The 14,153-nt window shown below is 39.3% G+C and overlaps 1 protein-coding gene across 1 annotated transcript in view; it reads left to right on the top strand.

The window, feature by feature from the left end:
* HSPA9 (heat shock protein family A (Hsp70) member 9) overlaps positions 1-14,153 on the top strand; it is a 206,252-nt gene that overhangs the window by 85,414 nt on the left and 106,685 nt on the right. Inside the window, exons 7-8 of the mRNA XM_075209728.1 lie at positions 6,624-6,730; positions 13,893-14,055. Of these exons, the coding sequence (XP_075065829.1) occupies positions 6,624-6,730; positions 13,893-14,055 (270 nt within the window). The remainder of the gene's footprint in view (positions 1-6,623; positions 6,731-13,892; positions 14,056-14,153) is intronic.

Below are 14,153 nucleotides of genomic sequence, written 5' to 3' on the forward strand. Positions count from 1 at the left end.
GAATATATAGGTACTAATATATGGTGCATCATGCTTATTTTATTTTAATTAGTTTTATTAGTTATATATCATCTTATATTTCGCTTTTTTTAGACCAGACATAATAAAAAGTTATGTTTTAAAATGGATGGCCTCAACATATATAATTGCTATTAGAGGATTCTGTGCATCCTATTTTCTAGAAACTTTGCTTTCTCTTATCTATTAATTTTCCATGAGGACAGAGCGGTCCTCAGGACAATTTCGTCTTTTTTTTGCCAAAGGTGGTTTCAAGTTTCCATATGAATCAAGAAATAGTGGTTCCAGCTTTTAAGGAAGAAGAGTCCTCTCAAGGGTCCTCTTCTCCGTCTTTGTCAATAAGCCTGGATGTGGTCAGAGCTTTAAAAGTATACGTGGAAAGGACATCTGTTTGTCGAAGAACTGATTCTCTTTTTGTGCTTTACGACTCCTCAAGGAGAGGATGGCCAGCTTCCAAACAGACAATTGCTCACTGGATTAAATCTGTCATTAGGCATGCCTATATGAGTGTGAACCTGCCTGTGCCTAGAGTTGCCACGGCGCACACTACCCATGCAGTGGGGGCATCTTGGGCTGCTCGTCATGGGGCTTCTGCGGATCAACTGTGTAGGGCAGCTACCTGGTCTTCTGTCCGTACTTTTACTCGGTTTTCCTCTTCGGCACTTTCCCCGTGGTAGTCTTTCACTCCTCGTGTTTAGACACCTGAATAGGCAGCCATTTCAAAAGCTCCTGCTTCTCCCCTTTTCTATCCTGTATACTGTAATATAAAGGGTTGGGGGTGGTGTGTCTAGCTTTTGTATTTTTTACACACTAAAGAGCTTTTGGCTGTATTGCAGGCTCACTTTCTCTTGTAGTTTGTGTGCTGCTTGTTATCTGTATTGTGTGTATTTCACTGTAATGTTTTGTCCCATCTTTGAACATGTCTGAGAGGGAAAAATCTACACGTGGCAGGGCTGGTGCTACTATGCTAAGTTTCACCTGTGCTGTATGTCATGTTAAGTTACCGTCTGGGCAGCCAGGGACACAGGCTCTGTGTGTGTCCTGTTGGCCCACGGAGACTTCTCCTGGTGAAACAGTTGCTGTCTCTTCAAACATGGAGGAGCCTGCTTGGGCTCGGTCTTTATTTAATATGGTGGAACTGCTTGCTTAGAAGGTACAGTCTCAGGCTGCACAATCTTCTGATTCTGCTTCCTTAGTTCAGGCTTTGCCTGTTGCTGCTCCAATGCAGTCTGTAGAACCAGCCTGGATGCAGGGTCTTGCATCCTCAGTACAGGATCTGGTAGCGGTCTCTTCCCCCTTGGAGAGGATGATGCAGTCGGTCACACCGCCTTTCTCAAGTAAACGGAGGCAGGTGGCCGCCTCTTTTCTGGGACATGAATCTGATTCTCATTGTGGTTCCCAGGAAGAGGGTGAGTTATCGCTGGGCTCTGACATTGATGCTGCTTCTCTGGTGGAGGTTCCATCAGATCGTCAGAGTGTGGAAGAGTTAATTCAGGCGGTGCGTCAGGTACTTGATATTCCTGAGTACCAAGTGCCTGAGGCTTCTGGATCCTCTCTTTTTGAAAGATGCAAAAAGAGGGAGATGCTTTTTCCGGCCTCTCCCCACTTGGAGGAGTTGCTGTTGAAATCTTGGACTTCCCCAGACAGGAAGTTTCAGGTGACTAAGCGACTGCAGTCGTGTTACCATTTCCCCCTGAGGTTCTCGCTAAGTGGAAGACGCTTCCTCAAGTGGATGCACTGTGGCGAGGTTGGCAAAGGTAACTACTATTCCTCTGCCTAACCAGGCCACTCTTGAGGATGGTGCAGACCGGAAGGTTGAGACCGTTCTTAAGTCCATTTTTGTGGCAGCGGGTGCTTCTTTGAGGCCTGCTTTAGCATCAGCATGGGTTAACAAAGCTGTTGATCGCTGGTCGGAACAATTGTCAGAGGGTTTGTTGGCTGGCAGGCCATCCTCTGAATTGATTCCTTTAGTGGAACAGATTCAGAGGGCAACGGATTATTTAGGTGAAGCTGCTGTGGAAGCAGGGACGATGGGAGCACATATTTCTGCCTTGGCAGTTGCAGCGCGTCGGACTCTCTAGTTAAAGTCCTGGGAGGCTGACATAGAGTCCAAAAAGGCTCTGGAATCCATTCCCTTTTTAGGAGGTGTTCTGTTTGGACCTCAGCTGGATTCCTTTATTAGTCAGGCATCAGGAGGTCAGAGCACTTTCCTCCCGGTCAGTGTTCCCAAGCAGAGGATGTCTAGATTTTGGGCCTTTCGTTCCACAGGTATGTCTCGAGGACAGCATTCCTCAGGACAATCCTCCAGAAGTCAAACATCCACCCCTAGAGGTGGTTTGCAGCGGGGACGTCGGGCCTGGTCTGCACGTCGTCCAGCTGCTAGGCCAGCAGACAAACAGTCTGCATGATGGGGATTTTGCTCCTCCACTGTCGTCAGTGGTGGGAGCCCGTCTTCTGCGGTTCAGGGATCGATGGTGTCAGTCCACTACTGATGTCTGGATTCGGGGAGTGGTGAGCCAGGGTTACAAGATTGATCTGCTCGGTCTTCCTCCCAGACGGTTTTTTACCACGGGGCTTCCGTCATGTCCAAGAAGGCAATTGGCTTTAACAGAGGCGATTCAATCCCTTCTGTCTTCCGGAGTGATTATTCCGGTTCCTCATTCTCAAAGAGGTTTGGGGTTTTATTCCAATCTTTTTCTTGTGACAACCCGACAACTCCTTCAGACCGATTCTCAATCTTAAGGCTTTGAACACTCAGATCAGAGTGCCCAGCTTCAAGATGGAATCTTTACGCTCGGTAATTCTCGGCATGGAACGGAGAATTTATGGTGGCTCTAGACATCAAGGATGCATATCTCCATGTACCCATTTGGAGGGGTCATCAGTCCCTGCTGAGGTTTGCGGTTCAGTCAGAGCACTTCCAGTTTCATGCTCTTCCGTTCGGTCTCGCCACAGTTCCACGAATCTTTACCAAGATCATGGCGGTTATGGCTGCTTTGCTAAGGGCCAAGGGGATTACAATCATCCCCTACCTGGACGATCTGCTTCTAAAGGAAGATTCTTCTCAGAAGCTTCTGTTACACAATCCGGTAGCAATCCAAACCCTGGAGTCGCACGGTTGGATTATCAACTTCAAAAAATCCAAGTTGATCCCATCCCAGCGGATGGTGTTTCTGGGTCTTCTATTCGATACCCGTCTGAGACGGGTATTTTTTCCTCAGGACAAGATTTTAGCCTTACAGGGGATGGTGAAATCCATGTTGATGGCAAGGAGACCTTTCATTCATTTTGCAATGAGGCTTCTAGGCAAGATGGTATCGTCATTCGAAGCGATCCAGTTTGCTCAGTTTCATGCACGGCAGTTTCAATTGGAACTTCTGTCGCAATGGAACAAATCCCATCGCAATCTGGCGAGTCAGGTTTTTCGACTGTCTCTGCAGACGCGCCAGACGCTGATCTGGTGGCTACACAGACAGAATCTCACCAGGGGCCGCTTGTTCTCCATTTGGAATTAGATTCTGATTACAACAGACGCCAGCCTTCGGGTTGGGGGGGGGGCTGTATGTCTTCAGGCTCCGTTTCAAGGGTTTTGGACTCAGGAGTACAAACTTCCAATAAATGTCTTAGAACTGCACGCAGTGTTTCAGGCTGTAAGAAGTGCGCAACATTTGCTGCAGGGAAAGCCAGTAAAGATCCAATCGGACAAAGTCACAGCAGTGGCATATCTTAACCATCAGGGCGGCACCAGGAGTCCTCAGGCCATGAGGGAAACTCACAGGATATTTCTGTGGGCCGAAGCTCACGTTTCGGCAATCGTGTCCGTATTCATTCCCGGAATAGAAAATTGGGAAGCAGACTTCCTAAGCAGGCAGACTCTACATCCAGGGGAATGGTCTCTCCATCCGGAGGTGTTTCAACAGTTGGTGATGAAATGGGGTCAACCGGATTTCGACATGATGGCATCTTGGTTGAATCACAAGGTTCCCAGCTACTGTTCCCGCGCAAGAGATCCCGGGGTACACGCTATGTCCGTCCCTTGGAAGTACAGCTTAGTGTACCTTTTTCGTCTGATAGCCATGCTTTCCTCGAGTACTGAAAAAGGTGGATAGAGGGTGTTCCAGTGCTTCTAGTAGCGCCGGATTGGCCGCGCAGGGCTTGGTACACCGACGTGCTCTTCATGGCAGGAGGTCGGTCGTGGTGGTTGCCGATACACCCAGATCTTCTAACCCAGGGTCCCTTTTCTCAGCAGGGTTTGCATCGTCGGGCTTTAACGACGTGTCTGTTGAAGCCAGGATCTTAAGAGCTAAGGGGTTTTCGAGTCGCGTGGTGTAGGCCATGCTTCGTGCTCGAAAGCCGGCTTCAGCCAAAATATATCATCTAGTATGGAGGACATATATTGGTTGGTGCGAAAAGAAGGGGTATCCTACATCTTCTTTTCGTCTGGCCAGGTTACTGAGGTTCTTGCAGGACGGCTTGTATGCAGGTTTGCGTCTTGGTTCTCTTAAGGGACAGCTGTCAGCGCTTTCAATTTTCTTTCAAAGAAAACTTGCTGTTATACCTTATGTGCAGACTTTCATTCAGGGTGTTCTTCATGTTCAACCTCCTTATATTCCTCCGGTTCCGCCTTGGTATTTCAATTTGGTGTTGAGGGCTTTACAGCATCCTCTATTTGAGCCTTTGAACTCTGTTTTCAAAGTAAGAAATTTGAAATCTACTGTTTTCTTTTAGCCATTTCTACGGCACGCAGAGTTTCAGAGCTGACGGCTTTGTCTTGTAAGCCTCCTCTGCTATTTTTTCATGAGGATAGGGCAGTTCTTCGAACTAAGCCCTCCTTCCTAAGGTTGTCTAAGTTTCATTTGAATCAGGATATTGTTATTGCGGCTGTCTGATTCCTCATCTTCTGAAAACGATTAGTCTATTCGTTATCTTGATGTTGTTCGTGCCTTGCGAATTCATGGTAAAAGATCTCAGAAATTACGCAAAACTAAGGATCTTTTCATTCTTTATGAAGCTCACAAAAGAGGCTGGCCAGCTTCTAAAGTGACCATTGCTAGGTGGATTACGGCTGTTATCTGTCAGACTTACAATGGGGCTGGGGAGCCTGTCCCAGATAATCTACGGGCGCATTCTACAAGATCTGTAAGTGCTTCCTGGGCGGCCCACCATGGTGCCTCCAGTGAACAATTGTGTAAAGCGGCCACGTGGTCTTCTGTATACACTTTCACAAAGTTTTACAGATTTAATGTGTTTGCCTCTAGGGATACAAGTTTTGGGAGAAAGGTGCTTTGGGCTGTTTCTTCTGAGCGTTCCCTCCCGTGAGACAGCTTTGGGATGTCCTCAAGGTCCCGGTGTCCCCCAAGGATGGCAGAGAAAATGGGATTTTTATACTTACGTAAAATCCGATTCTCTTAATCCATTGGGGGACACCGGGCGCCCACCCTTAATGCTCTGGTTTCTCCTTCTGTTTGACATGTCTGGTTGTTAACACAATGATGTGTTAAGTTTATTCTTTTTTCTTTGGTTTCTCTTTGGTTTCTCTCTATCTCCCTTTCTGCGGGCTTGGTTAAACATAGACTGGCCTCTAGCAGGAGGTGGGGTATAGAGGGGGTGGAGCCAGAGCTTTGTTTAACTAAAGTTAAAGTGCCAGTGTTCGCCTGTCCCTACTCTATGCCCCAAGGTCCCGGTGTCCCCCAATGGATTAAGAGAAACGGATTTTACGTAAGTATAAAAATCCCATTTTTTTGCGTCTTCTGACGCCAATTTTGGCAAAAATGTATTATAAGCAGATAGACCAATTATTTCCCACCCTTAGAGGGGCTACTTTAGAAGTTCCCCAAGGTAGCAGTGTCCCCCAGAATGGATGATGGAGAAAAGAGGTTTTTTGGACTTTCGTTAAATTTTTCTCCGAGTCCATCTGGGGGACACTGCTACCATGGGGTTGTCTGAGGGCGTTTCCTCCCTTTTGCTGTTATTTTAGTTAGACTTGCCCAATTTTTTCTTGGGACTTTAGTATTAAATGGGGTGGATGGGGTTGCAGAGGGGAGGAGTCAGCAGCAAGTTTAGTTCTTAACTGTTTAAGTGCCAACTCCAACGCCCTCAGACAACCCCAAGGTAGCAGTGTCCCCCAGATGGACTTGGAGAAAGAGATTTAACGTGAGTACAAAAATCCTCTTTTTTGCAATGCCTGAGGTAATTGAGTATTTTAGGATAGGGTGCTTATTTATAAGCTTATGCCACTGTAGTCTAACCATGTAAAATGTATACATTTTTTTTTATTTCATTTTAAATATGAAACCTGCTCTTATTTATATTACTGAACACCTTCAAATCTCCCATTTTTTGTTTTTCACTGGCTAAGGAAATAGGATTGTAAAATGAAGGAAAACTTTTGTTTTTAATAAAAAAAAAAAAAAGAGAGAGAAAAATACCAAAGTAATATGAATTAAAACAGAGAAGGAAATTTATGACACTGAATTATTTTTAAATCTTTTTTTTATTTTATATTTTTGAAACATGTAAACTTTCTACTTTCAAGTGGAGTTTGATTACAGTATAATGTTTTGACTAGTGTGGTTAATTTAATTTACCAACATGTTTGTTTGTAGGCAACAAAAGATGCTGGGCAGATTGCTGGATTGAATGTTCTGAGAGTTATTAATGAACCAACTGCTGCTGCTCTTGCTTATGGCCTGGATAAGTCTGATGATAAAGTGTAAGTAATTTTATAACACTGCAGTATTGTATATTTTGCCTGATTTGGTGCCTTAGTGGCTCGGTGAAAGGAATATATTTTGTTATTTGTTTTATTTATCAAGTGCCATTTCACCTCTTTTCTAAGGCAAAAGAAAATTGTGACCGTTACTTCTCGGTTTAAATGTGCAGCAGTGCAACTTGATATCCCTGCTCACTCATGTCTTTGACTCGAGTGTGGATAGAGGCAGGTTGTGTTTGGAAGAGAGCACTGTTGTGCCATTTGTATCAAAGAAACACCATCTGTGTGTGTACATAAATCTAATAACCAGCCTTTTGAGGCATTCAATTACATCTCTTTAAGCTAGAATGTAAGCTGCACATTGGATAACTATAGAGGCCTTTTACTGTTAAGAACCCCCGCTCACACCCCTTCACAATTGCCTCTACTGACATTTGGTGACTTTCAGAATAACACAAATGGTGAAACAGATCACCTGAAAGGGGTTGTTTAATGAGGCACTCCAGTCCGTTAAGGAGTATAAGAACAAAATTTTATTAGAGGTTTTCTTAAAAACAGATTACCAGGTATCACGAAGGTCGGCGAATTATTAAAATAGAAAGAGTGATAAAGAATGAAAAACAAGTGAAAGGAAATTAAAATAACCCTATCGGGAAGCCGGTAATGAGTTAATTGTAACACTTGGTATAATTATTAAATGGGAAAAATGCCCATTAATATGGACACTGTATCTTATAATACAAAAATAACTAAAGTTTATTCATTCCACACATATATAAATACACGGTGTCAACTTAAAGTGTTGTTACATTGTGTCCACTCTCAGGAAAAATAAAGGCAGCCTCAATAATGATATGCGCTATTTAGGTTCAAAGTTCTGAGACTATTTCAGTGCCAATATAAGACAAAGATGTTCTTATAAGTATAACATCTATTATATTGTTTTGCAGTCTAACAATTCTTGTTGTAGTACCCTCAACTCCTATTGAACATTAGCATAATGCATAAGGGTCAATAATAAAAGGATTAGTGCCACAAAGGAGTCTCCTCAGAGTTGTATTTGTTATTGTCAGATTCCTCACTGCTAAGCACTGAATAATCTCACTTGTAACAGTGCTAATAAAGTGGTCTGACTAGTGATAATTATTGGCAGGAGGAGAATCTCCTTTCAGACACCACGCTGTTATTTGTTTATATTCGTACTTCGCAAACAAATGTCCCCTTAGAATCTAATTGCTCTGAGATAATCTTATCTAATATAGCGCTTTAAGATAAAGAGAGATATCTAAAGGAACTGCATATTCCAAAGAGTGTGGCACAGTCGGCTTCACACTTCCGGGTGTGTGACCTCACACGTCACATGTGACCCGACCTATGTTACGCCCTATCAGGCTTAGTCATGGGATTTACTCGTCTGGGATGGGGTCAGCTCTATTATACCCAAGCTTCCAATAGCATTGCATAGTCGATGATTGATAGCTCCCTGAGCCAATCGTGTATTTAGACCTTAACTTGAGGTAATTATATTATATTAAAGCCGTGTATATCAATACTTCAAAAGGAAAATAGATGATAGAATGGTATTAATTTGTTCAGGGATTCGAGGATTATAGATGAGATACAGATATGTATAATGAAAGAATAATTCAGAGTAAATGCTTAATGTCTAACGATTCTTATGCTAACAAGTACACTGGATATGAATAAACAGAAATAATCAGAATAAATTGTATGCAGAACTGTACAGAGAACCATGCATACTGAAAGAATGATTCCAAAATAAATACTAAGTACATAACAATTCTGTATACACTCATGTGAAAAAATAATAACTGTAGAACGTGAAAGTGAAAAGATGTGTATATATAAACATATAATAATGGGGTGAGATAGTATATGTGATAAATAAATAAAATAGAAATAAAAAGTGAAGTATGGGGATATACCCCAAGACCCAAAGCTGAGAAATAAAGTGACGGATGATGTATCGAAGTGTACATAATATGCAAGTGACGATATATATAGTGGAATATTGGAGGATAAAGGTAAGTGTATTAAATTATTTATATTTATGTTTTTATTTTTGTAATTTTCAGATTTTCTAAAAAAAAATGAATGTATTTTTAATGTTTATTCAGTGTTTTATCTACTTATTGCTTAATTAATTTTTATATTAATCTTTTTAAATATTTCTTATTTTTAAGTTTTTATGTGTTATCCTATTTTATTTTGTGATTTGTTTAAAAATTTATTGGTAATAAAATTTATATTTTTTTCATTTACAATATTCAACTAAATCACTTCTAGTGGAAAACATGTATCAAAGTGTACTCATAAAAATACAATTTATACATCCAAGAAGATTATCTCGTGATAGATCATTTACCCCAGAAATGTATTCATATCAGTGTGGTTATCCTTTATCTTATATTTATTAAGTGTTCCTCCATATCAGAATGGATTCATGATATGAGCAAATGATTGTCATCAAAATTTCTTGGTATCTCAAGAAAAGATATCTTCTACAGAAAACTAGCATAGTTGATGTTCTCATTTAGTCCATTTGGCATAAGGGAATGAAGTAAAAATATCCATTTACTCTCTTTTTTTAAGTAATTCTTGCATAATGTCACCTTCTCTTATCCCTATTGATATTTTTTCTATCCCAAAGGCACATAGTTCTTCAGTTTGTCCTCCATGTACTTGTAAGAAATCTCGTGCCACTGTGGTAAGTGGTTTGAAACGTTGTTGATCCAAATGAGCGTTCCTAATATTTCCTATGTGTTTTAGGATTCGTTGTTTTAATGGCCGACTGGTCATTCCTACATATGCCTTGTCACAAGGACATTTCAGTACATATACGACTTCTTTCGTGTTACAATTAATGAAGTTGTTGATGTTATGCTTATGTCCAAATCTGTCATATCTGTGTGGTTTTGACCATCGATGAGCATGCTTTGCATGAACCACACTTATATGATCCTTTTATGTTCACTGTTCGTTTTTTAGAAATAAAGTGACTTTGTACAAGTTTATCTTTCAAATTAGGTGCTCGTCTCCAACTGAAGTTGGCCTTCTTGCCCAGAGATTTAACTAGTAATTCATCTGACATTAATATAAGCCAGTGTCGTTGTATGATTACCTGGATTTGTTTCCATTGTTGGCAAAAGTCTCCAACAAAGCAAATTTTATTGTCCAGTTCAGTCTTCTTTTTTTGGGTATATGAGATCCACCCGATCTATTGTTCTCACTGAAGCGATAGCTTTCTTAATAGATTGTAGCAACCTATTACTCAGTTCTTCTGCACGTTTATTGTAATCATCATGATTGGAGCAGTTTCTTTTTCATCTATGAAACTCTCCCTTGGGTACATTTCTCACTACAGGTGGAAAGTGTGAACTGTCATTGAGCATTACACTGTTAGTCGCTGTCTTCTTCCTGTATAGGTCAGTTTCTATTTGGCCACTTGCTGTTTTCCTAAAGGTAATATCCAAAAAGTTGATCTGATTTTTATTCATTTCATATGTAAGTCTGAGATTGTTTTCATTGGTATTAAGGATATTAATAAATTTCCCAAATGATTCTTCATCTTCCTGCCACAGATTAAAATATCGTCGATATATCTCATCCACACTATTATATTAACCGTATACTGGGTGAAGACTGTATCGCTCTCCCATAAGCCCAGATATAGATTTGCAAAGGTAGGGGCACAAGCCGCCCCCATTGCTGTGCCCTGTACCTGCGGTTTTCAAAGACAAAGAAAGTTCTTCAGTATGAATTTTAACAGATCCACAATAAATCCTCCAAACATTAAGTTGTTGTTTGATTGCAAGAAAAATTGTACTGCTTTGATACCAATTTCCTCACAGGGGAATGGAGGCCCCCTTAGCCCAGGGGCCTCCATTCCCTTAATCCGGCCCTGCCCTTATCTGAGGGTTTAATAATCACTTCTTCCCCTATGTTTGTATATCCTTGAGGGCATATCTATCCTGTATGTTATTCTGGTAAGTAGTTTTTATTCCATTTAAAAATATTACCCGTTGCATAATCTTTCTTGTCGCGTATGTATTTCGATTTCTTTCTCTCAATGTTGTTTTCAAAAATTTCCAAATCCTTTTTAGGTTTTTCATACATCTTTTGAAAGTTTCATAATCTTTATATCTTTAGAGTAGGAGTCTAAAATAATCAGGTCATGTTTGAGTGTGATTTGCATTAATTCAATAGAGCATCTGAGAAGGACTTTTTCCCCACTCTGTTTATAATTCTGGTGTCACTAGATCATATGTTGGATGTAATTTCAGTCTTAAACCTCTAGGGGTAATTGACTGCTTCAAATAATTTTGTGTAGTGGTCATATTCCACCAGGTTCTTGATTTGTTTTTGAAGAAGTATTTTTAATTTGTTGAGAACTTCTAGCCATGTGCTGTTAGTATCAGCTATATCAAATTCTCCCTCCTCTGGAAAGATAGATTGTAAATTTTCCTTCCATTTTTCACATCTAGAGCTGAGATCAGCTTGTAAATTGAAAGTAGTCTTTATGAGAGAGAGAAGGTTGTCTAATATACAGAAAGATAAATGAGAGCTGTAATAATCCCTATCCCAGTTGAGTCTCATTATCAAAATGCTGTGTCCCAGGATTAAAGTAGGTAAGTTTAATGCTTATATTTCTTAGTACACTTTGATACATGTTTTCCACTAGAAGTGATTAGTTGCATATTGTAAATGAAAAATATATACATTTTATTACCAATAAATCTTTAAACAAATCACAAAATAAAATAGGATAACACATAAAAACTTAAATAAGAAATATTTAAAAAGATTAATAAATATAAAAATTAATTAAGCAATAAGTAGATAAAACACTGAATAAACATTAAAAATACATTTACAAAAAATTTAAAATCTGAAAAATACAAAAATAAAAAAATAAATAATTTAATACACTTACCTTTATCCTCCAATATTCTACTAGATATAGTGTCACTTGCATATTATGTACACTTCAATACATCACCCGTCACTTTATTTCTCAGCTTTGGGTCTTGGGGTATATCCCCATACTTCACTTTTTATTTCTATTTTATTTATTTATCACATATACTATCTCACCCCATTATTATATGTTTATATATACACATCTTTTCACTTTCACGTTCTTCCGTTATTATTTTTTCACATGAGTGTATACAGAATACAGAATTGTTATGTACTTAGTATTTATTTTGGAATTATTCTTTCAGTATGCATGGTTCTCTGTACAGTTCTGCATACAATTTATTCTGATTATTTCTGTTTATTCATATCCAGTGTACTTGTTAGCATAAGAATCGTTAGACATTAAGCATTTACTCTGAATTATCCTTTCATTATACATATCTGTATCTCATCTATAATACTCAAATCCCTAAATAAATTAATACCATTCTATCATCTATTTTCCTTTTGAAGTATTGATATACACGGCTTATAATATAATTACCTTAAGTTAAGGTCAAACACACGATTGGCTCAGGGAGCTATCAATCATCGACTATGCAATGCTATTGGAAGCTTGGGTATAATAGAGCTGACCCCATCCCAGACGAGTAATTCCCATGACTAAGCCTGATAGGGCGTAACGTAGGTCGGGTCACATGTGACGTGTGAGGTCACACACCCGGAAGTGTGAAGCCGACTGTGCCACACTCTTTGGAATATGCAGTTCCTTTAGATATCTCTCTTTATCTTAAAGCGCTATATTAGATAAGATTATCTCAGAGCAATTAGATTCTAAGGGGACATTTGTTTGCTAATTACGAATATAAACAAATAACAGCGTGGTGTCTGAAAGGAGATTCTCCTCCTGCCAATAATTATCACTAGTCAGACCACTTTATTAGCACTGTTACAAGTGAGATTATTCAGTGCTTAGCAGTGAGGAATCTGACAATAACAAATACAACTGTGAGGAGACTCCTTGGTGGCACAAATCCTTTTATTATTGACCCTTATGCATTATGCTAATGTTCAATAGGAGTTGAGGGTACTACAACAAGAATTGTTAGACTGCAAAACAATATAATAGATGTTATACTTATAAGAACATCTTTGTCTTATATTGGCACTGAAATAGTCTCAGAACTTTGAACCTAAATAGCGCATATCAATATTGAGGCTGCCTTTATTTTTCCTGAGAGTGGACACAATGTAACAACACTTTAAGTTGACACCGTGTATTTATATATGTGTGGAATGAATAAACTTTAGTTATTTTTGTATTATAAGATACAGTGTCCATATTAATGGGTATTTTTCCCATTTAATAATTATACCAAGTGTTACAATTAATTCATTACCGGCTTCCCGATAGGGTTATTTTAATTTCCTTTCACTTGTTTTTCATTCTTTATCACTCTTTCTATTTTAATAATTCGCCGACCTTCGTGATACCTGGTAATCTGTTTTTAAGAAAACCTCTAATAAAATTTTGTTCTTATACTCCTTAACGGACTGGAGTGCCTCATTAAATAACCCCTGTCAGGTGATCTGTTTCACCATTTGTGTTCTGATATAGCTTTTGGTTGGAGCGAGCACCCCCTCATACCGAATTGCCATATAAATATTTTTTCCTTAAGGCTAATATGGTGAGGAAGTCCTAACCTCAGAGCGAGATGGATTTACTCTTCTTTTCTATTTGGTGACTTTCTACAGCCTGTAATTTTGTCCTTGTAATAGAGTAAGTGAAATTACTGTCCATATCCTCATCAAATGGAGGTTCAAGGACACCCCCTTCTGTTTGCAACTCTTTGTATTTATGTATATATATGTGTGTGTGTGTGTCTATATTATAATATTTCTCCATAGTTGTCTAATAAATCTAGATCCTAATTTGCGTTCATTATTTCAATCGCAATCTTTTAATAAACCCATGGACTACATATCTAGGAACTCCCAGTTATTTAACATACAATTTGTATCACATCGCGTGGTAATGTAAAAATTGATTCAAAAGTCCATGCCCATAAATTATATTCAATCTGGTGTCAGAGCTATGCCAGCTAGTGGGTAAACTAGGGTGTTCCTAGATATGTTTTCATATGTTAGGTAATTGCACCTGATAGCTGAGTACTGGCGCCCTTTATATATTATAATTTTTCTGCCTGTCCTTTGTCTACAGCATAGCAGTCTATGATCTTGGCGGTGGTACTTTTGATATTTCAATCCTAGAAATTCAGAAAGGTGTATTTGAAGTGAAATCCACTAATGGTGACACTTTCCTTGGAGGTGAGGATTTTGACCAAGCATTGCTGCAACATATTGTGAAACAGTTCAAAAGAGAGGTTTGTAACTTTTTTTTTTTGTGTGTGTTTGTGTATATAATTGATCTGTTAGTCTGCTTTTTGTAATTTTGTCTTTTATTTGTAGTATGTAAAAATTG

Source organism: Mixophyes fleayi, chromosome 4 (assembly GCF_038048845.1).
Source record: "Mixophyes fleayi isolate aMixFle1 chromosome 4, aMixFle1.hap1, whole genome shotgun sequence".
Lineage (NCBI taxonomy): Eukaryota > Metazoa > Chordata > Amphibia > Anura > Limnodynastidae > Mixophyes > Mixophyes fleayi.